The sequence below is a fragment of the Balaenoptera acutorostrata genome, chromosome 18 (assembly GCF_949987535.1).
Source record: "Balaenoptera acutorostrata chromosome 18, mBalAcu1.1, whole genome shotgun sequence".
Lineage (NCBI taxonomy): Eukaryota > Metazoa > Chordata > Mammalia > Artiodactyla > Balaenopteridae > Balaenoptera > Balaenoptera acutorostrata.
In genome coordinates, this window is record NC_080081.1 from 62,408,377 (window position 1) to 62,434,365 (window position 25,989).

Sequence of the window (25,989 nt, forward strand, 5' to 3'; positions counted from 1 at the left end):
GCAATAGAAGTAGGTTGCTAAAAGTAGTGAGGAAGCAAAGACTGTAAGCATTGAAGAAGTCACAAAACCCTAGTAGTTTGGTGTTGTTAAGGGGGGAGCAGGGGAGCATTCGAGTAGAACTAATAGAATTTATTTCTGGTCATATCATTCACTAAACAAAAAAATGTTTGAGCATCTGTCATATGCTAGGTGTATTATACCAGATATTGGGAACAGATCTGTCATGGAATGTATATTCTGGTGCACAGTATAAAATGTCAGACAGTAAACACAACCTCCTTTCTCTTCAGTCCCTCTCAGTTACGTCTGTGTTCAAATAAAGGAAAGAAAACAGCGCTTTGTCTAATTAGAAATTGCGTGGCATATGTGGTTACGTGGTCAGACTATGCTGATAGTTCCATTTAATTTTATCTCATTGCCTTTAATTTTTTTTAACATAGACTAATTTGGATATTTTACCTTTTTTTTTCCTTTTCACGACTTGATTTTATTTTAATCATCACCGTCAGTGTACCCTGTTGGTATAAAATTCAGTGTCCTGGCTATTTCTTGGCAGCTGGAGATGTAGCAGATAGTTTTGAGGTCTCTGGCCTTACTCTGAAGTTACTGGCTGCTCAGGTGGTTACTGGAAGTGGTGGAGTTCTCCACACACTCTTGGTCCTGGTCTGGCTCTTTTTTTTTTTAATCTCTGCATATTAGCTTTTTTTTTTTTTTTTAATTGTGGTAAAATACACACTAAAAATTTACCATCATAACTATTTTAAATGTACAGTTCAGTGGTATTAAGTACATTCACATTGTTGCACTACCATACATCACAAGAACTCTTCACCTTGCAAAGCTGAACTCTGTACCTTATCAACCTTAAAAATAAAACACATAGTTATTATAGCAGCAAAATGCAGTTATTCAGGAATAGCAGAGGAATTGCAGTTCAGGGCATGCAAACTATGGCAAACCACAAGCAAGTCCCCAAAACAAAGAAGAGGACTATTCTTTTATAAAGAAGAGAGGGGAGTTGGGAAGGGGTGGTTTTTTGAGCAAAATCCATTGGAGGAAAGAGAGTTCAGGGTTATGGCTGCTTCTCATTAGGCTAGTTGTGGTGGCTTCCCATTGGCTGGGCTGTTGCTGGGCGAGGAGAAAAATCTTCCTTCCTCCAGCTGGGGTATGTAAAGTAAGCTTCTTCTGGTTGGGGAATGCAAGGTATGCTTCTTGCTAGTGTCTGCTGCAAGGGGCAGCAAGCAGTAGTAAGTGAGAAGCCTTCAGGGCTTCCCAACTCTTTTTTTAAATGAGGTTTCTTTTATTCATTTTCACAACCTGTTAAACAATAACTCCCCAATCTCCCTTCCCTCAGCTTATCTTTATATTTGGAATGTTCTTTTTCAGAAGAAAAGTGGTTTTAATTTCAAAAGTAATTTAGCTATTTCTTTTGTAACCGATGAGATCTCACTTGTGTTTGTGAAATTTTTAAAGGCAGAAGACAGGTGTTTGTGGATTCTATGCCCACAAAATGAATAAGAACATAGAATTGAAACCAGATTACCTGAGTTCAGTTACTAGCTCCTCCACTTACTACCTGTGTGACCTTGCAAGTTATTTGACATCTCTGTGCCTCAGTTTCCCCATCTAAAAAATGGAGATAATACTACCTATTTGTAGCATTGTGTTGAGGATTAAATAGTTAATACATGTCCCTTGAGAAACTTACAGTTAAATTATAGAGTAAGACATACGGATTTGGAAAATTAACAAATACTACAGTGTTATGGATACCAAACAAGTGATAGAGAATAAATGCAATGGAATTGTTAGGAAGGAGAGATCACTGAGATCGTGGTGTCTAGGAAAGGGTCACAGAGAACAATCAAAAGAAACTATCTACAGACTCCTAACCCCACATCTCTACCAGTATCTGGAGTTACATGCTCTACCTTCTCATCTCATCAGTCCATACTTCTTTTTCATCTAGAACAAAGACAAACTTTTCTGCTCCTGTCTAGATCCTCTGCCCCAGCTGGAGCCCTGAATCTCATCTCCTTTTGCCTGCTCAAGGACATTACTCTAGCATTCTCTCTCCTACATCATCAGTTTCTTACTCTCTGATGGATTGTGCTGATTAGTATATCAGTATGTTGTAATTGCTCTCACTAAAAACAACAAATTTTTTAAGCTGCTTGACTCTACTACTGTCAGTCACCACCCTAATTCCCATATTCCCCTCTGCAGGAAAACTTTCCAGAATTGTGCTGTTACCTCTCTAATTCTCCTCCCCACTTTCTCCTTAAATCCACTCCAATCAGGCTTTGCCCCTATGATTACACTAAAACTGCTCTCATCGAGGTCACTATGACTTCCATATTGCTATATCCAATGGTCAGTCCTTAGTCTTCATCTTATTAAACCTGTCAGCAGCATTTGACAGAATTGATCCTTCCTCCCTGACACACTTAACCAAACTTCCAGACTCCACATTCTTAAGTTTTCTTCCTGCCTTACCTGGTTGTCCTTTCCCAATCTTTCTGCAGCTGCAGACTACTATTAACCAGCTGCCTACTCAGCATTTACACTTAGGTGTCTTACAGACTTACCAAACTTACATGCGCAAAACCTAAAACTCCAAATCTTCCCTGGCCCCCACCCCACAAATGACTTGTTCTAACTGCAGCCTTCCCTTTCACTGTTGGTGAAATACCATCGTTCCAAAACTTCTTTTTCACACTTCTCCGCTGGAATTATCAGCTAATCTTGTTGTTCTGCCTTTAAAGATATGCAGAATGTGGACCACTTCTTACCACCTCCACTGCTACCACCGTAGTCCAAGCCTCCACCATCTCTTGCCTAGATTTCTGCAGTAGCTTCCTGAATGATTTCCCCTTTTTTGCCCTTGCCCTACAACCTATTTTCAATTCAGCAGCCAGAGTAATCCTGTAAGAGTATGTCAGGAGCTTCTCACCCTCAGCACTGTAGACATTTAGGCGTGGTGTTTTTTTGCTGTGGGGCTGCCCTGTGTGTTGCAGGGCATTGACGCAGCATCCCTGACCTCAGCTCGCTGGGTGCGAAGTAGTGCTGCCAGCTCCAGGTGTGACAACCAAAAGTGACTCCACGTGTTGCCACAGGATCACCCCTGGATGAGAATCGCTTGTTTGTATCCCTCTTCTGCCCAAAACTCTGCGACGCTTCCCTGTTTCACTGAGTAAATACAAGTCCTTAATAAGCCTATACAGCCCTACCTGACTCAGCCACCTCCCCTACCTTTTTTTTTTTTGGCCATGCGCGGCATGTGGGATCTTAGTTCCCCCAGCAGGGATGGAACCCACGCCCCCTGCATTGGAAGCAGAGAGTCTTAACCACTGGACTGCCAGGGAAGTCCCTCCCCTACCATTTTGTATCTCTTTGATCTCATCTGTTTCTGTCCTTCCTCCTCCTTTATGCTTATCCAGTCACACTGGCTTCCTTCTAGCCACTTCTACCTTAGAGGCTCTGTTCTAACTGTTCCCTCTACCCAGAACACTCTTTCAGATTTTTGTGTGGCTAATTCCTTCAGTTCCTTCAAGTCTGTGCTCAAATTTCATTTTGCCAATAAGGCGTATCCTGATCACCCTTTTATACTACAACCTGGTCCCCTCCCACAATCCTTCTAATCCCCCTTACCTGTTTGTTTTTTTATCGTAGTATTTATCACCATGCAGCATGCTCAGTAATTTACTTTTGATGTCATGTTTGTCTGCTCCTGTTAGTGTGTGTGCCCGCATAAACACATCACTTTGTATTTTCTCTCCTAAATTACCAGTGTCTTTTTGTTCAAAAACAAATCTTGTTTTTTTTAATGAATGGAGGAGCGTATTGCTAGATTTGGAAGGAGAGATGGGATTTGCATTGTTATGGATTAAGGGGAAGCAAAGTGAAGAGGGTAGATGGCATAAACCAAAGTACAAGATAAAGAAATATGTAGGTTAGGTATGAAGATGGTTTTTTTTAGTATACCAGCCTGGCTGGAATTAAGGGTTCAGGATTTGGTGTGGAAGAAGATACAGCAATAATGATAGGTTGGAACCAGATGGGATGGTAGGTTGAGGAGTATGTACAGTACAATCCTATCAGAAATGGCGGGGTCATTTAAGATTTGTGAGTCAGACAGTTGAGAAAGATGAAAGTAGTATGTTAATGACAGACACTGTAGTTTGGCTCACTCAGAATCCATTTCAAACTTCTTCTAATGTCTGTTCCTATAGGTTAGAGGCTGAAAAAACTAAACAGTTTCCAGATTGATGCTAGGCTTCCAGATATGATTTAGTTTCCACCAGTCAGTCATATACATTTGTCTGAGGCTTGAATCCAGAACTGAGTTAAATAGGGAGAGAGGTGGGATATGAGGCATCCATTGTGCTAGAAGCCAGGCATTGTAGTTCTAGAGCTAGTGTATAAAAACAGTGATTCATTTGCTCTTCTGGTCCCATGTTACAGACAAGTCATCTCACACTCCCAACAGGTAAGGTTAGTTTAATAGGCTATTTAGTAGCAACTATATTCTTTCTAAAGCAGTAATTTATTTGTAATCTAGGCTTACCTTTACCCAAATAAGTGTGTTTTCTAATATTCCTCCCAAGCACATATGTTTATAAACAAAATTTGCAATTCGTTTAAGCATAGTAAAATGTGTCCTTCCTGAAAATACCAGGATTTGCCTTTAAGTTAGCACTTTACATTTTAATCGTTTTCTGTTATTAGCCATTTGTTGTAATTCAGTAGTAATCATTTAAGTCTAAAAGATTAAGGACCCTGTTTTAGTAGAAGGACTTCTAATTTTGAGGTTAAATCTTGTGTCTTTTTAGGCCTTCCTGTATGTCCTTGTTGTTCCAGTGAGGTTCAAAAGGAATAAATCTGGCATTTTAAAAAATCCTTTGCCACGGTGTGACCCCTATTTAAAAATGTGTAATTTCTATGACTCAGAGCCACAGATATTTTTCTTAACTGGGAGTTAATATATTAGGTGTTTGCCTCCCTTGAAATGATCGTCAATTATTAAAATTGTTCTGGTCATGGTCCTAAGAGTTTTATACCTAAATTCAATATATGGTTGATCTTAGGAGTCTGGATCCAGCTTTTTCCCATATTATGTTCAAACCAAAACTTCCCTTGAGACTCCCTTCATTTTTACTGTATCACTAAATGCATGTATCACATAAGATAAATACCAGATGTCATAACTCATTGTTTATATTATTATTTAGCTTGTCTTTTCAGTGTTTTAAGATTTATATTGCATTGTATAACAAAAACTACTTCATGTTGTTCAGTGCTAATTCATATGTATGTAATGTACTTAATAAAAATGTTGGTTCTGTAAAATTTCTTAATTAACTCCTAATGGTGTAAAAATTCTTACTCTAACATATTTGAAAAAGATTGCTTGACATCCTATGGAAGAAACTTTTAATCTGTTGTTCATTTTGTAGGTTATTGAAGACAATGGAGTTCGAAGAGTTGTTGTGGTTCCTCAGGCACCAGAGTTTCATCCTGGTGGTCACACAGTCATCCATCGTTCCCCACATCCTCCTCTGCCTGGTTTCATTCCTGTACCAACCATGATGCCCCCTCCACCACGCCACATGTACTCACCAGTAACTGGAGCTGGAGACATGGCAACACAGTATATGACACAGTATCAGTCTTCACAAGTATATGGAGATGTAGGTAAGTATCTAAAAATATTCCTGTTTTATGGAGTTGGCTATTTTTTGCTTGGATATAATAGGTGCTATTACTATATAAAAGAAACAAAAAATGGTAACAATATCACAGTCATTTTCTGTTATTCAAACACTATGTTAAGGGAACTCTATTCAATACTCTATAATGACCTATATGGGAAAAGAATCTAAAAAAGAGTGGATGCAAAAATAAACTCAAAATGGATTAAAGACCTAAGTGTAAGGCCAGACACTATCAAACTCTTAGAGGAAAACATAGGCAGAACACTCTATGACATACATCACAGCAAGATTCTTTTTGACCCAGCTCCTAGAGAAATGGAAATAAAAACACAAATAAACAAATGGGACCTAATGAAACTTAAAAGCTTTTGCACAGCAAAGGAAACCATAAACAAGACCAAAAGACAACCATCAGAAGGGGAGAAAATATTTGCAAATGAAGCAACTGACAAAGGATTAATCTCCAAGATTTACAAGCAGCTCATGCAGCTCAGTAACAAAAAAACGAACAACCCAATCCAAAAATGGGCAGAAGACCTAAATAGACATTTCTCCAAAGAAGATATACAGATTGCCAACAGACACATGAAAGAATGCTCAACATCATTGATCATGAGAAATGCAAATCAGAACTACAATGAGATATCATCTCACACCAGTCAGAATGGCCATCATCAAAAAATCTAGAAACAATAAATGCTGGAGAGGGTGTGGAGGAAAGGGAACCCTCTTGCACTGTTGGTGGGAATGTAAATTGATACAGCCACTATGGAGAACAGTACGGAGGTTCCTTAAAAAACTACAAATAGAACTACCATCCAACCCAGCAATCCCACTACTGGGCATATACCCTGAGAAAACCATAGTTCAAAAAGAGTCATGCACCAAAATGTTCATTGCAGCTCTATTTACAATAGCCAGGACATGGAAGCAACCTAAGTGTCCATCATCGGATGAATGGATAAAGAAGATGTGGCACATATATACAATGGAATATTACTCAGCCATAAAAAGAAATGAAATGGAGGTATTTGTAATGAGGTGGATGGAGTTAGAGTCTGTCATACAGAGTGAAGTAAGTCAGAAAGAGAAAAACAAATACAGTATGCTAACACATATATACGGAATCTAAGGGAAAAAAAAGGCCATGAAGAACCTAGTGGCAAGACAGGAATAAAGACACAGACCTACTAGAGAATGGACTTGAGGATATGGGGAGGGGGAGGGGTGAGATGTGACAGGGTGAGAGAGTGTCATGGACATATATCCACTACCAAATGTAAAATAGATAGCTAGTGGGAAGCAGCCACATAGCACAGGGAGATCAGCTCGGTGCTTTGTGACCACCTAGAGGGGTGGGATGGGGAGGGTGGGAGGGAGGGAGATGCAGGAGGGAGGAGATATGGGAACATATGTGTATGTATGGCTGATTCACTTTGTTATAGAGCAGAAACTAACACACCATTGTAAAGCAATTATACTTCAATAAAGATGTTCAAAAAAAAATGAATTACTATAGATCCAAATATATTACCAAATAAAACAAATAGACAAAAAAAAAAAGAAAGAGTGGATGTATGTGTATGTATAACTGATTCACTTTGCTGTACATCTGAAACTAACACAACATTGTAAATCAGCTCTACTCCGATAAAAATTAATTTAAAAACAAAACAGAAAAACACTATGTTAAATGTTTCATCCTCATGATCACCTTTCAAGGCAGATGAGTAAACAGAAAATCAAAGAGGGGAAGTAACTTCTATCATGCAGCAATATTTAGTGGGGACACATTCGAACAAGAGGTCTTCTTTGTCCTGCTGCTCTCTAGGCTCTGAGGAAATTTTTTAGCCAGGAATAATCATGCTACTGTTAAATCCTGAAGCCTCTGATGCCACTAACCAAAGCTGCTAGGTTCTGTAAGATACTGAAAAGAACAGTAAGACATAACATATGCCCTCAGGGAGTTTAAATTGTTGGGAAGAATAGACAACTACAGACACACAAAATAATAATCTTATTCTTTCCTATGGCTTTAAATAACATCTATATACTGACAGTTCTTAAATTTGTATCTTCAGTCAAAACCTCTCCTCTGAGTCCCAGACTTTTATTTCTAACTGCCTTTTTTTTTTTTTTTTTGACCATGCCGTACGGCTTACAAAATCTCAGTTCCCCAACCAGGGATTGAACCCTGGGCCACAGCAGCGAAAACCTGGAATCCTAACCACTAGGCCACCAGGGAACTCCCGTAAACGCCTTCTTGATAACTCCACTTAAGTGTCTCATACATCTCAGTTATAGCATTTTAAAACATAAATCTCAATGATGGAACCTGCTTTTCTCTGCCATCTTCATCCCGATAGATGGTACCACTGTCCGCTCAGTTTGCTCAAGGGAAAACCAGACGTGGCCACATTTGATTCCTCCTCTTTCAACCCCCACTTCAGCTGGTATCTACTTTCAGAAGTTTCCCAAATGAACCTACTTTTCCTCCACTGCTCCTCAGTTCTAGTCCACCATCAGCTCTTGTCAGGACAGCTGCAACAACAGCCTTCCAGTTGGTTTTCTGCTGTCATTCTTGCCCCCAACCATCCAGGCTCAGCCAGAGTAATCATTTTAAAATATAAATCAGACCATTCTTCTGTTTAACGGATTTCAGTGACTTTCCACTGCATTTAGAATAAAATCCTAAACCCTTCCCCTGGACCAGGATTTCTCAACCTCAGCTCTCTAGATCTTTGAGGAAGGATAAGTCTTTATTGTGGAGGACAGAACTGTGCATTATAGGATATTTAGAAGAATCCCTGCCCTCCACCCACTAGATGCCAGTAGCACACAACTCCAGCCCTCACCCTGACTCGACTGTGACAACTAAAAATATCTCCAGACATTACCAGATGACACCTGGGGGCCAGGATTGGCGCTGGTTGCAAACCACTGCCCTGGACAAGATCCTGCCTTGTCCCACGTGTTCCCATGTATGTGCCCCACCTTCAGTTTTTCAGAACCAAGCTCTTTCTTGCCTCAATGCTTCTACAAATGGTGTTCTCTCTACCGGAAGTGCTCTTCCCCCTTTTCCATGCAAGGCTTCTTTTTTTTTTTTTTTTTCTTTAGATTTCAGCTTTCAGAGAGATCTTCCCTAACCTTTCCTTGTCAGTCTCTAGCACTGAAACCTTTTGTTTCTTTCACAGAACTTAACACAATTTGATTTTTTTTGTTGTTTTTCTGGATGTCTTTCTCCCTTATTTAACTGTAAACCACCTAAGAACTGAATCTGTTTTATTCATCACTGTTTTCCTTGCACTTAATCAGTACCTGTCATTTACGCTTAGTAAATCTGTAGAAGAAATAACTCTAAATACAAAATTTTAATTGTGTAGCACAGCCTGTAAGTAGTAGATGTATTATATATATGTCATATATTACATTTTTTTCAAACTTATTTCTATTGCCCAAGTAATGCATATTAATTCCATAGGTCTGAGTGTGGTTTGGTTTTCTGCATTTCTAATAAATTTCCAGGTGAGGCTCATGCAGTGGTCCAATGAACATAATTTTGAGTAGCAAGAGTATGTACTATAAATCGGTCTCTTCCATTTTTTTACTCCTAATTATGACTTCGTTTTTTAAAATGTCTTTGAGAGGGACTTCCCTGGTGGCGAAGTGGTTAAGAATCCGCCTGCCAATGCAGGAGACACGGGTTCGAGCCCTGGTCCGGGAAGATCCCACATGCCATGGACCAACTAAGCCTGTGTGCTACAACTACTGAGCCTGTGCTCTAGAGCCCACGAGCCACAAATACTGAGCCCGCATGCTACAGCTGCTGAAGCCTGCACACCTAGAGCCCATGCTCCACAACAAGAGAAGCCACAGCCATAAGAAGCTTGTGCACCACAACGAAGAGTAGCCCCCTCTCGCCGCAAGTAGAGAAAGTCCGCGCAGCAACAAAGACCCAATGCACCAATCAATCAATCAGTCAATCAATATTTTAAAAATGTGTCTGAGAAAATTATAAGAAAAAGCTAAATATTACAATTTACTACTGTTTTACATTGTTAAAACCCATTGTTATTCAGAGGAGATATGCATTAGAATGTATGAATATGATTCACAGCGATGAGAAGGAAAGTGAAGCATACAGATCTACGAAGAGCACTGATCTGAAAACCAGCTACCCAGTGATGGAAGATAGGAGTCATATTGTATTTGAGGTTATAAGCCAAGGAATTTACCACTAGATCCTAGTAACTTACAGTAGTTTTATAATTAGTAGCTGCCTCCATTACCCCTTTTCCATGCATATTTTGTTTGGATTCCCAAAGTGGGACCTAATCCAACATTTCACTGTCAACAACTATGATTATTGAGCCTGAACTTTGCTAGACACTATGCTCATACATGTATTATCTCACTTAAGCCTCAATAAAGTCCTCCAAAATACAAATAAAGAAACTGAAGCTCAGAAATGTTAAGTAATTTCTGCAAGGTCACAACTAGTTCAGTGTTGAGGATTTTAACCCTCTCAGATCTGTTTGATAATAAATTTCCTGTTACTACAACATATTTTTTATTTTCCCCTCATGGTTCATTTATCATTCTATTTGCGTAGTAAATGAAATATAAAAACATTTGGATAACTACATTTTTAAAGTATGCACTAATTAATTACAGTCCCTGTGTTTTTTTTCTTTTTTTATTGAGATAATTCACGTAACAAAATTCACCATTTTAAAGTGTACATTTCAGTGATTTTTAGTATATTCACTAGATACTACATTCACTACTGCTATCTAATTTCAGAACATTTCTATCACCCCAAAAAGAAACTCCGTGTCTATTAAGAGTCAGTCCCAATTCCCTCTTTTCCCCCACCTCATAATCTACTTTCTATCTCTGGATTTGTCTGCTCTAGAGGTTTCATGTAAATGTTCATACAATATATAGCCTTTTGTATCTAGCATTTTTCACTTAGCATATTATTTTCAAGGTACATTTCAAGCTTGTACCATGATAAATACTCCTCTCCTTTTTATGGCTGAAAAATATTCCATTATGTGGATATAATTTTGTTTTTCCATTCATTAGTTGATAGACATTTGGGTTGTTTCCACTTTTTGTCAATTATGAATAATGATGCTGTGACATTTGTGTACAAGTTTTTGTGTAGACATATGGTTTCATTTCTCCTGGGTATATACCTAAGAGTAGAATTACTGGCTTATATGGTAATTATATGTTTAACTTTTTGAAGAACTGCAAAATCGTTTTCCATAGTGACTGTACTATTTTACATTCCTACCAGCAACGTATGAGAGTTCTAATTTCTTCCTATCCTTGCCAAAATTTGTCTTTAGATTCTAGCCATCCCAGTGAGTGTGAAGTTTTATCTCAGTATGGTTTTGATTTGCTTGTCCCTAGTAACTACTGATGCTGAGCATCTTTTCATTTGCTTATTGGCAATTTTTATGTCATCTTTGGAAAGATGTCTATTTAAATCCTTCACCTCTTTTTAATTGGGTTATTTGTCTTTTTATTGTTGAGTTGTAAATGTTTTTATGTATTTTGGATACAAGTCTCTTATCAGATATACGATTTGCAGATATTTTCTCCCATGTTGTCTCTTTACTTTTTTGATGGTATCCTTTGATGCAGAAAAGTTTTTAATTTTAATGAAGTCCACCTTATTTTTTCTTTGATTGCTTGTATTTTTGGTGTCATATCTAAGAAACTATTATCAAATCCAAAGTCATGCAGATATGTGCTTGTTTCCTTCTATAAGTTTTATAGTTTTAGCTCCTACATTTAGGTCTTTGATTCATTTTGAGTTAATTTTTGTGTATAATATGAAGTAAGGCTCTAAACTTACTCTTTTACTTGTATATATCCAAATTCCTGGGTTTTTATTTTAATATTATTGTGCATATCCTTACAGTATTCAAGAGTATTATACTGATTTTCTTAAATCACTGATAAATTAAAACTTTTTTTACTGAGATTTTTGAGACTTTTCCTTTGAAAAATATTTTCCTCACTACAGATTTTAAATTTACAATGAAAATGAACTCTGAGGACAACTGATTTAACAATGCTTATGAGGGTATTGATTTATATTATATTGCTCTATGACTTATTAGAATGAATACATTCTAAGTCTCAGCCCTGAGTTTACAATATCTGAAGATGTAATACTCTGTACCTAGATTCTGTTATTCGTTAACAGTCCCACTCACTTCTTTTTGCTGACTCTTAAAACCTTATTTTTTTAGTGATGATTTGCTTTTTTTGAGTCATAAGGGAATTTAGGTAGGTGGAGATTTTGTTTACTAGTTGATATGTTTGAAGTTGAAAGAGATGCTAAAAGTAATGGCTACAAAAGAGTAAAAGAAAAACTCTACACAGCTCAGTTCAGCTCTTATTCCCCACCTGTAATAGTCATAGCATACCACCAAGCTGTTTCTGTGGAGATTAATAGTTGAGAAAAGAGGAAGGAAAGAAGTGTCTATAAGATTACAGTTATAATCAAGTCACAAAGCTTGGTTCTTCCAGTTGGTGGAGACACAGAAATAGCTTTGTTATGCAAGATCATTCTTTGAAATATTTTATAATACATAAGTTTTATATAATATAGATATATTTATTTCCTGTTCTTTTCTCATGCCATAAATGGGTTTGGAGACAGTGACCTTTTTAAATGTCTTATTTTTTATTTCTTCTTAGATGCCCACTCTACACATGGAAGGTCCAACTTTAGAGATGAAAGATCTAGTAAGACATATGAACGTTTGCAGAAAAAATTAAAGGATCGCCAAGGAACACAGAAGGATAAAATGAACAGTCCGCCATCATCACCCCAGAAATGCCCTTCTCCCATAAATGAACATAATGGGCTTATGAAAGGGCAGAATGCTAGTGGTGTAAACATAGGATCAGCAAAGAACAAGTCTGGAAGGGGGAAAGGTGGTGCACAAATTGATACAGAAATAGAAGGTAACTATTTAAAATAAAATATATTCTAATTGTACTTTTTATCATCATTTAACCTACTAAAAGTATATTCTAACCTTTCAGTCATTTCGTCATGCTTCACATAAACTGTCGATGAATAGCCTAACACTTCTTAAATGTGAGGGGAAAGTTTTAGAACCTAAATTGTTACTAGGGTATTTCTTTTTACATTTTGGGAAAGCTCAATTAATAATTTCACCTATATCTAAACTTTACTAACCAAGAGAAATTTCTCTTTGATAGGAAAATTCAAAGTTCATCCAGATTCCTTTCCTTCTTCTTTCTGGACCTAGATAAGGCTATGGTGATTTTTATCAAACCTCTTTAATCCTCCCAGCTTCTTTATACGCAAGTCCCTGACAGCAACTAGTTCTGTCATTCACCAATCTATTTATATACTCTGTAGTTAGGATAGAGTATTGTCCATTTCTTTCTTCAAAAGTTCTTTTCTTTCAAAATCCCCATGTTTCCCTTGGATCCTTCCTTTAACCTGTGACTTTCACCATATGAACTCTGAGCATTACTTCCTTTTCTTTAAAATTTCCATTCCCCATCAACAAATTTAATGCTTTAACAGCCTCTTGGCTTGTATATTAACGTTTATCAAAATGTTCTCCCATATTTTTGAGACCTTCTGATCATTCTTTTCAGCACTGATGTTTCAGAAGAGTTAAGCTAAAGTTTCAGGTACATCAGTGGTGGCTATAAGTTATGGTCAAGTCAATTATATTCCTGTTTTGGGAACCACAGTTAAGGCATGTCATGAAATAACTACTTAGTTAACTTGTCATTAAGAGGTATGAGATTGGCAAATAAGGACTTTCCAGAGAGAGAGTATTCTTTACTTCTTTTTTTTTAAGTATAAAAATATACTTTCCGTAAAACTTACTGACTAGTTCAGATGTATATAGTGGTATTATAATTAGTAATCATGGTTAAAACAGACATAGAAACTGAGGCAGAAGAACTCTAAAGAGCCACAAGCTGCTGAATATGAACTAAGAGGTAAAAACTAGAAAATAAAACTCTCAAATACCAACCACTTGGTATATGTTTTAGAAGACATCGGGAAGGGACTGAGATGATTGCATTTAGGTTCATTTTTTTTTAATATTCAAAAAAATTTTTTTTATTTTTTTAAGAAAAAGATGAAGAAACTAAAGCTTTTGAAGCACTTCTTTCCAACATTGTCAAACCAGTGGTAAGTATCTTATGTATTTTCTTGACATTTATATTTAGTATATTCATATAGGATTTTGGTATATTCAGGCCTTGTTTAAAACTTAACTATATGTAAGGAATGTGAGGTCAGTAGTGGATCAGTACAGATCTGACATAAGTTGAGATAGTTTAGTTTAATCAGTAAAGTAGAATACTCAACCAAGAATTTTTAAACAAGGTTTTAATATATGCTCAGTGACATTGGAAATGACTGGACCAAGCAAAGGTCTAGTAAGGAGTGTAGGTACAACTGATTATCATTTTTTTTAAAAACCCATTTATATTATTTCCAAATTAAATATATCCAATTAACTCCATATACAAAGAGAGTTAAAATCAAACCATAGAAGAAAGTTAATATTCCCCAGTCCTTTTTTTTGTGTAGATGTAATAGAAGAAATGAGAAAATCAGAAAAAGGTATGACAGCAAAACTGGCTACATAAAATTTTCTGCATATTTTTAGAATAGCCTAAATAAAGGCTATCATTCTAATAGAAAAAATATTTCCATCAGATAAGAAAAAAAATTAAATTGCTTGTACAAACTGAATTTTTTTTAATAAATTTATTTTATTTATTTATTTTTGGCAGCGTTGGGTCTTCGTTGCTGCGCACAGGCTTTCTCTAGGTGCAGCGAGTGGGGGCTACTCTTCGTTGTGGGGCATGGGCTTCTCTTTGCAGTGGCTTCTCTTGTTGCAGAGCACGGGCTCTAGGTGTGCGGGCTTCAGTAGTTGTGGCTCATGGGCTCAGTAGTCATGGCTCACGAGCTCTAGAGTGCAGGCTCAGTAGTTGTGGCACACGGGCTTAGTTGCTCCGCGGCATGTGGGATCTCCCCAGACCAGGGCTCAAACCCGTGTCCCTTGCGTTGGCAGGCGGATTCTTAACCACTGCGCCACCAGGAAAGTCCCAAACAATTTTTTTAAACCTATTAAGACCCCAAAGGGTTCTTTACTCGTAATTAAAAGAAATATAAAGTAAACTTTTCTGAAACTGTGAGGTCTCATTTCTCAATAAGAAGCTACACAAATGAAAATGTTTGTTGCAGCATTAATCAACAAAAATAAAATAAAGGAATGCATAGATAAGTTGGGATATTTTCACAGGACAGAATGATAATAGGCATTTTAAAATGTGCTTTTGAAGAGTGCAAAAACACGCAAAGAAACTTTAGTAAGGAAAAATGCTGGAGATCAAGCTGTTTGGACACCATGATTACAGCCTTATGAAGAAAAAAACGTTAAAGTTAGGGACTTCCCTGGTGGCACAGTGGTTAAGAATCCGCCTGCCAATGCAGGGGACACAGGTTCGAGCCCTGGTTCGGGACGATCCCACATGCCACGGAGCAACTAAGCCCATGCGCCACAACTACTGAGCCTGCACTCTAGAGCCCGTGAGCCACAACTACTGAGCCCACAAGCCACAACTACTGAGCCTGCGTGCCACAACTACTGAAGCCTATGCGCCTAGAGCCCGTGCTCTGCAACAAGAGAAGCCACCGCAATGAGGAGCCCACCCACCACAATGAAGAGTAGCCCCCGCTCGCCATAACTAGCAAAAGCCTGCACACAGCAACGAAGACCCAACGCAGCCAAAAATAAATAAAATAAATAAACTAGTTTAAAAAATAAATAAAATACTGTTTTAAAAAAATCTACTGACATCTTTAATAATGCTTAAAATTAGACATATCATTACCTTTTTACTCTCAGAATTATTACCCCTTTCTGTGTGGTTACTAGAACCAGTATCTTACTACAAGGTTCCTTAGGCTCAACCTTTGAGTTATCTTCAGAATATTTCTCTCACTTCCTAATCCTCACATGCAGACAAGCATCAGGTATTACCATTTCAGTAGCTTCCTAGCTAGACGTTGTTTAACCCAACAGACAGCTTTTCTTCAAGAATGGTTTTGATCACTACCCAACAAAGACCACAGGTTTCCTCAAAAATTAAAATATACTGTACATAATTCAACCACTTCTATTTTCATGTTTGCCTACTACCATTTAGTCTTTGTCAGTACTCACACGTACTTTTACACGGTCAAGTCTATTTTCAGCTACTGTCTAGAAGTGGATTCAGAATGGAAGGATTGTGGGGACTTCCCTGGCAGTCCAGTGGTTAAGACTCCACACTTGCACTGCAGGGAGTGTGGGTTCAATCCCTGGTCGGGGAACTAAAATCCTGCATGCCGTGTGGCACGGCCAAAAGATAAAACAAATTTTTTAAATTTTTTTAAGTAAAAAACGGAAGCATTTTGTAGCAAAAAAAGAACTGAATTATTCAGGCCCTAGTCACTAGTTGAGTGACCTCAGACAAGTCACTTAACCTTTCTGAATGTGTTTCATCTATGAAATGAAGATAGTTATGTCTGTTTTGCCTGCTTTAGAGCATAATTATAAGGATCAAGTGAGGTGGATATAAAAGGAAATTTTACTTCTAAAGTAGCATACAAATAGAAGACATATTTCAGATGATTTCTGTATCTGTATTTTTAACCCTCATTATTCACCTCTTCCTCTAGAACCACATTTCCTGAAGCATCCTAAAGAATACCCAAGTTTGTATATTTTGCCAACAACTAGAACTTCATTTAGAAAACCAAATTCTTCATCATTTTTCCTAAACTATTTTCTCTTCTCCATTGTTCCTCTAAAATAAAGAAGGAATTGGATTAGATCCCTTTAGTTTTCTAATTCCTTTCAGTATTTCCATCAATGAACACTTACTCATCCAGATTTCTCTGGCTCACAGTATCAGTATTACCGTAGATTTCTTCTTTACCTTTAATTCTCCCCATGCCAAACTGAATTCCAAGCTTTATCCATTTTTTCGCTATAAATTTCTAGGATCTACGTTTTCCTGGACACACACACACACACACACACAACCTCATCTTTACACAGGAATTTCACAGTACCTAATGGCAGTCCACTTCTCTTTCTTCTTTACAACTGGTTACATCCTTCTGAAACCAGCACCAGAAAACAGCATTTTTAGGCATTTTTCAGACTACATTCATTCTCCTTGATCTCCCTCCAGTGTTTGACATTGTTGATCATTTCCTCTTTCTCCTATCATCCTTTTAATGGTCCACTATCTATCTCTCTCTCTTTCTCCCTTAATCTGTGGCTCTCATATGAGCATGAAATTACTAGGTAACTTTTAAAAATACACACTCACACATGTTCCAGCAGCTTACCCATTTCTTTTCTACCAAAATTATATCCCATCCCAAATCCTTTAAAATTCTATTCAAAATTCACTTCTCATGAAGTTTTCCAATAGCAACCCTAGTATAATCACATCTTTTGTGCCTTAACATTTATATGCAAGTAATAAAATATCTTTTTTAAAGAATGAGCTGGGACCAAGAGTTTTTCTGTAAAAATGGATTGTCTAGAAAAGTTGAAATCAGCAGTGTGTCTAATTTTTTTTTTTTTAAGCTATACTTGGTAAATTCAACATAGTATCCTGGAAAAGTCTATTTAGTTTAGGTAAAATTTTAATTGATAGTATTCTACCAATGTTAATTTCTTAGTTTTGACAGAAATACATCATTATATAAAATGTTAACATTAGAGGAAGCTGGGTAGAAAGTATACAGAACTCTGTATGTGTACTATCTTCCCAACTTTTCTGTAAATCTAGATTTATTCCCCAAAAAAGCCGTCTTAAATATACTGTATTTGATTAATTAAGGTAAACAGATCATTTCACTCATTTTTATAGATGACACCTGGAACCTAAAAGGTTGAGAGCTTAGTATCACCAAGCAAATTAGTGACAAGTCTTCTGTCTCCCTGCTTAGTCTTTTCTCTACTGCCTATGCTTTTGATGATGTAATCAGTACCCACAAAGCCTAATAAGCTTTATAATGTAGATGCCAGTTAATGCTATTAACTGACCTACCTTCAGAATACTGTTCACTTCCCTATTCTCACAGCTTAACACAGTTACGATCATCCCATAAAATCAAGAAACTCTAAAGGGTATAGATACATGTATGTTAACAGTATGTTTGTTTAAAAAAAGAAAGAAAACCTTACACAGTTACAGATTAATAGCCAGATGGACACTGGTTAAAACAAGGAATCACTTTTAAGTCCACTGTAAATGAAACACAGTACTGTACTAAGACTTTTTAAAGACAGCATGACAGTAAATATTACATTTCCTGTGACTCAACAGAAGCAAAATAAATACAGTAACAGTCTTCTAAACTTATTCAAGCTTTGAGAGCTTTGAAAAGGAGAGAAAGTTATGCGTGTGTATAGATTGTTTATTCTGCCTAATTCAAGATAGGGGCTTCATCCTAGTGGTTAGTGGTTTTGTTTTGTTTCTGTTTGTTTTATTGTCTTTGACTAAGATAGTCATTAAATGTAGATAATTTTAAAGCAAGCTTTTACATTAATGTCTGGGTATTGATATAATCTGATACCTTTTTTACTAATCTTTAGTTTAAATCGAATCCCTAGACTTTTTTTTCCTCTTTATTAGACTTTTTTTTGTAAAAGTAATCCAAAATGTAAAAATGCTATTAAGACCTCCTGTTTTTCTCTCATATCTCTCTTCATCCCACCACACGTACTCACAAAATCCCCAAAGGTAAGGATTAGTACATTTTTATAGTACATTTTCAGATATTTGTATGTGTTTTTTAATTTCTTTAACACAGCTGAAATCATGGCATATATATTGCTTTGCAGCTTCCGTTTTTCCTCTATTACATAGCGCCAGTATATTGAGGATCTCTTTAAATGTCAGCACACACACGTCTACCTCATTTTTTGAACACCTGCATAGTAATATGTTAAGAAGCTATACCAATATTTCCAGTTTCTTGCCATTATTAAGAGTGCTGAGACGAGTATTCTTAAGGGTGTATATTTATGTACTTACGTAAGTTTACGGAATATTATCATGAAAATAATTCCTGAATCAAAAAGTAAACACATTTTAAATTTTTATAACGGTTCCCAAGTAGGTCTTCATAGGGATTGTACCAGTCTATACTCCTATCCTCATTTAAGAGACCACCCATTTCTCCAGACCCTCACCACACTAGATATTAATCCAGTATTTCATCCATTAATTAATTTTAATCTTCCCTAATCCAGTGGATGAAAGTAGTATCTTGTTTTAATTTACATTTATTTACTTATGAATGTAGTTAGAAATATTTTACATATTTTTTTATTTTATCTTGAGTTTTTGGTCTTTTTCTTATTGTTAGACACTTTCTAGTGAGGAAATGAACCTTTTCAAGCATGTTACAAGTGGGTTTTTTCTGCCCTTCTTTCGACTGTGTATGTTTACACTAATAGTTTTAGACGGCCCCAAACGGTCTTTATTTTTTTTTTTTTTTTTTTTTTTTTTTTTTTTTTTTAAGAATATTACGCCTACTATATTTCTGCTTTACTCTTTTTTTTTTTTTTTTTTTTTTTTTTTTTTTTTTTATTTATTTATTTATTTATGGCTGTGTTGGGTCTTCGTTTCTGTGCTAGGGCTTTCTCTAGTTGCGGCAAGTGGGGGCCACTCTTCATCGCGGTGCGCGGGCCTCTCACTCTCGCGGCCTCTCTTGTTGCGGAGCACAGGCTCCAGACGCGCAGGCTCAGTAATTGCGGCTCACGGGCCTAGTTGCTCCGTGGCATGTGGGATCTTCCCAGACCAGGGCTCGAACCCGTGTCCTCTGCATTGGCAGGCAGACTCTCAACCACTGCGCCACCAGGGAAGCCCCCCCAAACGGTCTTTAAACCTTTGTTGAACCTATCCACCCTTGCACAGCAAATTGTATCTCATCTACAAATTGTATCTCATCTACAAAAATGTGAGCCATTTTATGTAAGTAGTTAGATATATTTTATTTAATCTTGAAACCCCATTAGATTTTTTTACTGTTTGTTGTACACATTACAGTTGTTTCAAAGAGCTTTCAAATATTATGTTTTTGCAGGCCTCAGACATCCAGGCAAGGACAGTAGTACTTACCTGGTCACCTCCTTCCAGCCTCATTAATGGCGAAACAGATGAGACTACTGTACCAGAGCTCTATGGTTATGAAATTCTGGTCTCAAGTACTGGAAAAGATGGGAAATATAAAAGTGTATATGCGTAGGTATTTGTTATGTTTTACTCCCTCCCATTATATAGGTTAATGGTTTATCAAAAACAGCTTAAAACTAATTCTGTGCTATTTTCCCTCTTCATGCTTTTATTTTGAATCTATAAGTTGACCAGTGATAGTAATTTCAATGTAAATAGTCCAGATGCCGGCTGGTTCACATTTCTGTCTACACTCCCTTGGAATAATCACTTTCATTGCCCACATTCAGCTTTTTTATTTTTCAGTAGGCTCCCTAATAGATATTTCACTATTCACGTATTCCTGAGACATAAATTGTAGTATATAGAAGCCAGGACCAGAAATGGGAACTATTATATTGTGAACTCATGCAATGTGATATTGCTCCTCTAGGGAGTTGGATTTAATTCTTACATGTACAAGCTCATATCCCATTGTAAAATGAATTTAGTACCATTGTTCCTCATTTGTGTATTGGTATGTTAATAATCATACTTTGAAAAATCATAGTTCTCTTTTCTTGGTTCAAAAGCATATTATATACCAAGAAGCCTTAGAAAGTATCAGTGGCGAAAATTGTGACGTTTATGATTGATGGTTGTAAAATAAATTATTTTTCTCTTCTTATTCATATAGAAATTGCTTATTCTGATGAAAAAGAGTAAAGTCGATTACTAGTTATAATTTCACCACCAGAAAGATTGTAAAGGAGGTGGTTAGCCATTTGATTGATCATTATTAACACACAACACTGGATACATAAGCCTTCTTGGTATCTTTTTTCAAAAAAATAGCTAGTATGGGGAAGAAAGGAAAGAGAAACTGCTCCAGTGACTGTCATCTAGCAACATAAGGTTATAAAAATGTCCTGTCTCCTTCTCTCTATTGAGACTTCCTTGTGTTTATTCTATTTCCTTTTCTTAAAAGACACAAAACCTACCTAAGATGTAAACAGAGGGTAAAGGACCATCAACGTAAAGGTTTCTTTTTGTGTTAATGGCTGTTCTAGTTTGATATGGCTGCTTTCTAAGAGGAAGGATTTATCTCCATTTGCAGCCTGACCAGAGAGCACAAGAGGAACATTAGTCAACCTTAGTCACCTTGTTTACCCTGCACCAATTAAGGTCTCTTTCTGAGCCTGCCACTACAGCTGCCTGATTCATTAAGGTGTACTTCTATCAGTGAGACATGTTTCCTTTCTCATACGATTCACTGGCTTTGATTTGAGAAACAGGATAGCTGTGGAAGGGAAGTGGGAGGGAGGTGGGAGGTTGGAGGAAGAAGTCCATAAAGTGGAAAGGAGAGAAACTTAACTGAAGGAAATGAAACAGAGAACAGTGATTTAAAAGAAAAGGAAGAGAAAACAGGCTAGTTTGTTGGCTACATACCCAAATAATAGTTGTATCAAATGATTATTTAAGAAAATATGTGCTATTATATTTGAAAATTTAATAGTGGCCATAAAAAATGCTTTACCTTAAATTATGATTCAGTTTTTTTTTAATCTACTCATTAAACTATAACATTTTAAGTAAAGTTCCGTGTTATATTTTAAATAAAATCCAATAGTGGCAGACTCCTTGCAGAAATTTGGTAGGTTTGATTTCAGTAGTACATGTGTTATTTAGCATTTTAATTATATACCAGTGGATTTTCAAATAATTGAAAATGGTTCTGTTTCTTCACTAAGCTAAATATCTTCCCTAACTCCACAGGAAAGAAAAAAAAAAAGTCTGGCTTACACAATTGATTTGCTTAGCATACCTTTTTGTTTTAAAGTGGTATTCAGGTACATGCTTAAGTTCGGCATATATCTTAATTACACAAATTGCATATTAGTGCAATCTGAATGTGGTTACAGTTGGAAAAGTAAGAAGCAGTATAATTTCATAAAGTACCACAAACTGTAGTGTACATAATACACATCCTCTGGAATGCTTTATTTATCAGACAACGAAATGTTGCCTTTTGTTTCCCCAGAGGAGAAGAAACCAGTGTCACTTTAAATGATCTCAAACCAGCTACAGATTACCATGCAAAGTAAGGAATTCCTGTATGTTGCTTTTATATGATATAGCATAGGGTTTGTTTGTTTTTAATGATTTCCTTAAAAGTCTAGAATATAATTTAAATATTAATTTTGGATTAAAAACATGGGTTTTGTGGACTTTGCTTTTTCTTGTGGTATAATTATCAACACTTCCCAAAAAAAAACAAAAACATTTAACTCAAATGTTATATTGAAGGGTAAATCACCCTGTTTGTAGGACCTAGGGATTAGAATGAATATACAGATAATATGTATAATATAGCTGTAATATCTAATTCAGCACTGGAAAATTGTCCCAGCTTTTGAAACTTTTACAAAACAGAATCATAAATAATATTTGTACTTACATATTTTTACTTCATCAAAACTCTGAGAATTTCATAACATTTAATTAGGATAACTTAGATACTGCTGTTTTGTTCTGCACAGTTCTTCTTTTATAATTTACTGAAATTATTTTATAGACTCTAGGGTCTCCCCAGCTGGGACTCAGGATAACGATTTAGTCAGTCACCTCTATTTTTAAAAAGAACACTTGTAATTGGGATTATTCCTATTAAACTATTAAATTAAGTCTTCAATTACACATCCTATGGATAAACCCAAAGTATCATCCAACCTAATATTTTTCAAACTGTGGATTGCAACCATTACTGAATCATGAAATTAATTTTGTGGGTTATATTCAGAATTTTTTAAAGTTAAATATAATCAAATGGAATAGAAAGTATCAGTATATTATCCTAGTTAAGGATATTGTTTCAGGGTACTTGTACGTGCATGCGTGTGTGTGTGTAAATGCATATCTGAGAGACACAGTCACAGTTTAAAATGTATTCTTACTTTCGGCAGTCAGAAAAATATGAAAGCCCCTGGCCTATTCTATTTTTCTTTTTTTTAAGGGTCACCCTTTATTTCTGATATGCGTATTTTCTCAATAGAACATTCAGAGGGCATCTTACTGACTTGCCTGTACTTAAAGGTGATACTATATAGAATGGTAGGATACAGTGATTCTACCTGCAGGTTAAAACAATTTATTTTATCACCTTAGAGTCCAGGCAGAATACAATTCTATAAAGGGAACTCCTTCCGAAGCTGAAACCTTTACCACCTTGAGCTGTGAACCTGACATACCTAATCCACCAAGGATAGCCAATCGGACCAAAAATTCACTCACTTTGCAATGGAAGGTAAGAATATTCTCTAGGGTATTTCCAACCGGACATTTGTTTTCCTTTTTTTTCTTCTGTAGTATTAAACTTCATTTTTTTTTTTGGAGACAAAAAGAGGTTTAAGCTAACTTGCTCTTGCTCTTCAGGTGTATTAAATAGGCATTTGTTCCTTATATCCTAAAATAACACTCTTATCAGTTTTTCTTACTATAATGTAAGTATAGCAGAAAAGATTGATTTATAATTAGCAGCCCTTATACTGAATTTGTGATGACACTGCAGTGTGTAATTCTCAGGCTCATTACTACTTTCTATAATACTCTGTAATGACACCTTTATATCCTGAATTTTATCCTAAAATGAGATTCATAATAACTTAACTAGACTCATAGTTTTTAAAATATTAATATGCCTTAAAGGAGGAATAAAATTATTTTTAATAGAATAATGTATTTTTTAATATATAAATATTTGTGCCCAGCTACACAAGAAGATGCAATGAAATGGAAAGACACTAGATAGAATTGGTAATTCACACACCACAGTCATCACTGTCATTGGTGACATGATTTTCTGAAATGATACCTAGGTCTTGGTAAATTTCTGAATAAAATTAAGTACAGTCTTTCTCAAGTTGCACAGTAGTTGCATTTGGGGGAATACAGTAACTGTTAAAACTATACCACAAATACCTTGTAAAATGGAATTAGGTTCTAGGCAGTGATAATTATAAACAGATATTTCACCTGTATGGATGTCCAGGAGCACATTCAAAAGTCCTAGAGGAAAAGAACAATTCTTCATTGTACTGAAATGAAGGTGAAATTCTTTAGTTTTAGAGTGATTAAATACTGGGGGAAAAATGACCAAAAAAGCTGAAATTTTCACCACTGAAAATAAACAGATTGGTGAATTAGCAGTCTTAGGCAGTTGACACGTGGAGTCTAGAAGCAGAGATCCAACTTTCACTTTTTAGTGTATTACACAATATCACTTTCAGATTGTAAGTTGAGTTGTAATGAAAATGACAGGATCTATCCCAGGAGCTTAAAGCTGATAAAACCTTCTGATAAAAGGCAAAGTTTATTTATTTTTTTTAAAAAAGGATTATAGGGCTTCCCTGGTGGCTCAGTGGTTAAGAATCCGCCTGCCAATGCAGGGGACACGGGTTCGAGCCCTGGTCTGGGAAGATCCCACATGCCGCGGAGCAACTAAGTCCGTGCACCACAACTACTGAGCCTGTGCTCTAGAGCTCGCAAGCCGCAGCTACTGAAGCCTGCATGCCTAGAGCCTGTGCTCTGCAACAAGAGAAGCCACCGCAATGAGAAGCCCATGCACCGCAACAAATAGTAGCCCCCGCTCGCCGCAACTAGAGAAAGCCCACACACAGCAACAAAGACCCAACGCAGCCAAAAATAATAAATTTTTTTTAAAAAAGGATTATAAAAGTTAAGAGATCTTGATAAAAGAGATTGTTCAGTGTTCATAAAAATTTGAGTAGCCTCTTGATTTGTTTTCTTGAAGTTAAAAGGATTATAGGATATGCATGCATTTCTGTATTCTCTGTGCAAATTTTTCCAGGGCTAAATCCCAGAGAACATCTGCAACACACAATAGATGCCTTAGATTGGATCATCACAATATCTTTTATAAAAGTACTAATTTGTACTCATTTTGTTTGTTTTTTGGTGTTTGTTTTAGGCACCTAGTGACAATGGTTCTAAAATCCAAAGTTTTATTTTAGAATGGGATGAGGTAAGTACATTTAAACTTTTTAAATTAGGCTAAAATGTATGCATATCCTCAGGCAGAAATACCTTTTTGTTTATGGTGTATGAGTCAGTTGATGGTGTTCTTAGAAACCTTTACTGACCAGACTGCCCAGTGTTCTAGTTGTTTTCAACTAAACCACCATCAAAGCTATCACTTGGTTAATTAACTTGATGGAATATTTTCTTTCACATCAGCCTTAAAGGCAAGCATGTTCATTTACTGTGACTGCTTTAACAAATTACCACAAACTAGGTGGCTTAAAACAACACTTCTATTCTCTCATAATTCTCGAAACCAGAAATCCAAAATGGCTTTCACTGGGCCAAAATCAAGGTGTCACCACAGCCGTGCTTACTCCAGGGACTCTAGAGCAGAACCCATTTCCTTGCCTTTTCCAGCTCTGGAGGCTGTCCTCATTACTTGGTTCATGGCCACATCAGATTGCCCTTTCTCCCCCTGCTGCCATTATCACATGGCCTTCTTCCTCTTCTGTCTTCAAGTCCTTCTCTGCTTCCCTCTTAAAAAGGACACTTGTAATTCCATTTAGGACCCACCCAGATAATCCAGGATAGTCTCTCCACATCTCAAGAGCCTTACCCTAACCACATTTGTACAGTCCCTGCTACCATATAAGGTAACATTCACAGGTTCCAGGGATTAGGATCTGGATATCTTTGGAGGCTGTTATTCAACCTACCACAGCAAGCATACTGGGCTTTATTGTTTAGTACTTTGTTTTACTGTCATTTATATATATCATGTTCTCTTTTGCCCTGCTGCTTCACTGCAGCTAAGAGGAGGGGCCAGAGGGAGTAGAAGAAATTCCACTGCTAATTTGGGAATTCAGCAGTATGTTAAAAGAGTAACGAGGCGCAACCCAAGTAAGTTTTATTCCAGAAGGTCTAAGAGAATTCAGAATTAGGAAGTCTACTGCTGTATCATAGTAATTGAGAAGAAAAACCG

At 36.6% G+C, this 25,989-nt stretch overlaps 1 protein-coding gene across 5 annotated transcripts in view; it reads left to right on the forward strand.

Annotated features, from left to right (window-relative positions):
• The window catches only part of FNDC3A (fibronectin type III domain containing 3A), a 202,225-nt gene that overhangs the window by 139,050 nt on the left and 37,186 nt on the right, over positions 1-25,989 (forward strand). For all 5 annotated transcript variants that reach the window (XR_009005896.1, XM_057532829.1, XM_007186852.2 and 2 more), the window contains 7 exons: positions 5,457-5,694; positions 12,435-12,704; positions 13,865-13,923; positions 19,900-20,057; positions 22,009-22,068; positions 23,133-23,271; positions 24,955-25,008. Coding sequence is in view for 4 of the 5 variants with exons in the window: in XM_057532829.1 (XP_057388812.1) it covers positions 5,457-5,694; positions 12,435-12,704; positions 13,865-13,923; positions 19,900-20,057; positions 22,009-22,068; positions 23,133-23,271; positions 24,955-25,008 (978 nt within the window). In the remaining variant the exon portion in view is untranslated. The remainder of the gene's footprint in view (positions 1-5,456; positions 5,695-12,434; positions 12,705-13,864; positions 13,924-19,899; positions 20,058-22,008; positions 22,069-23,132; positions 23,272-24,954; positions 25,009-25,989) is intronic.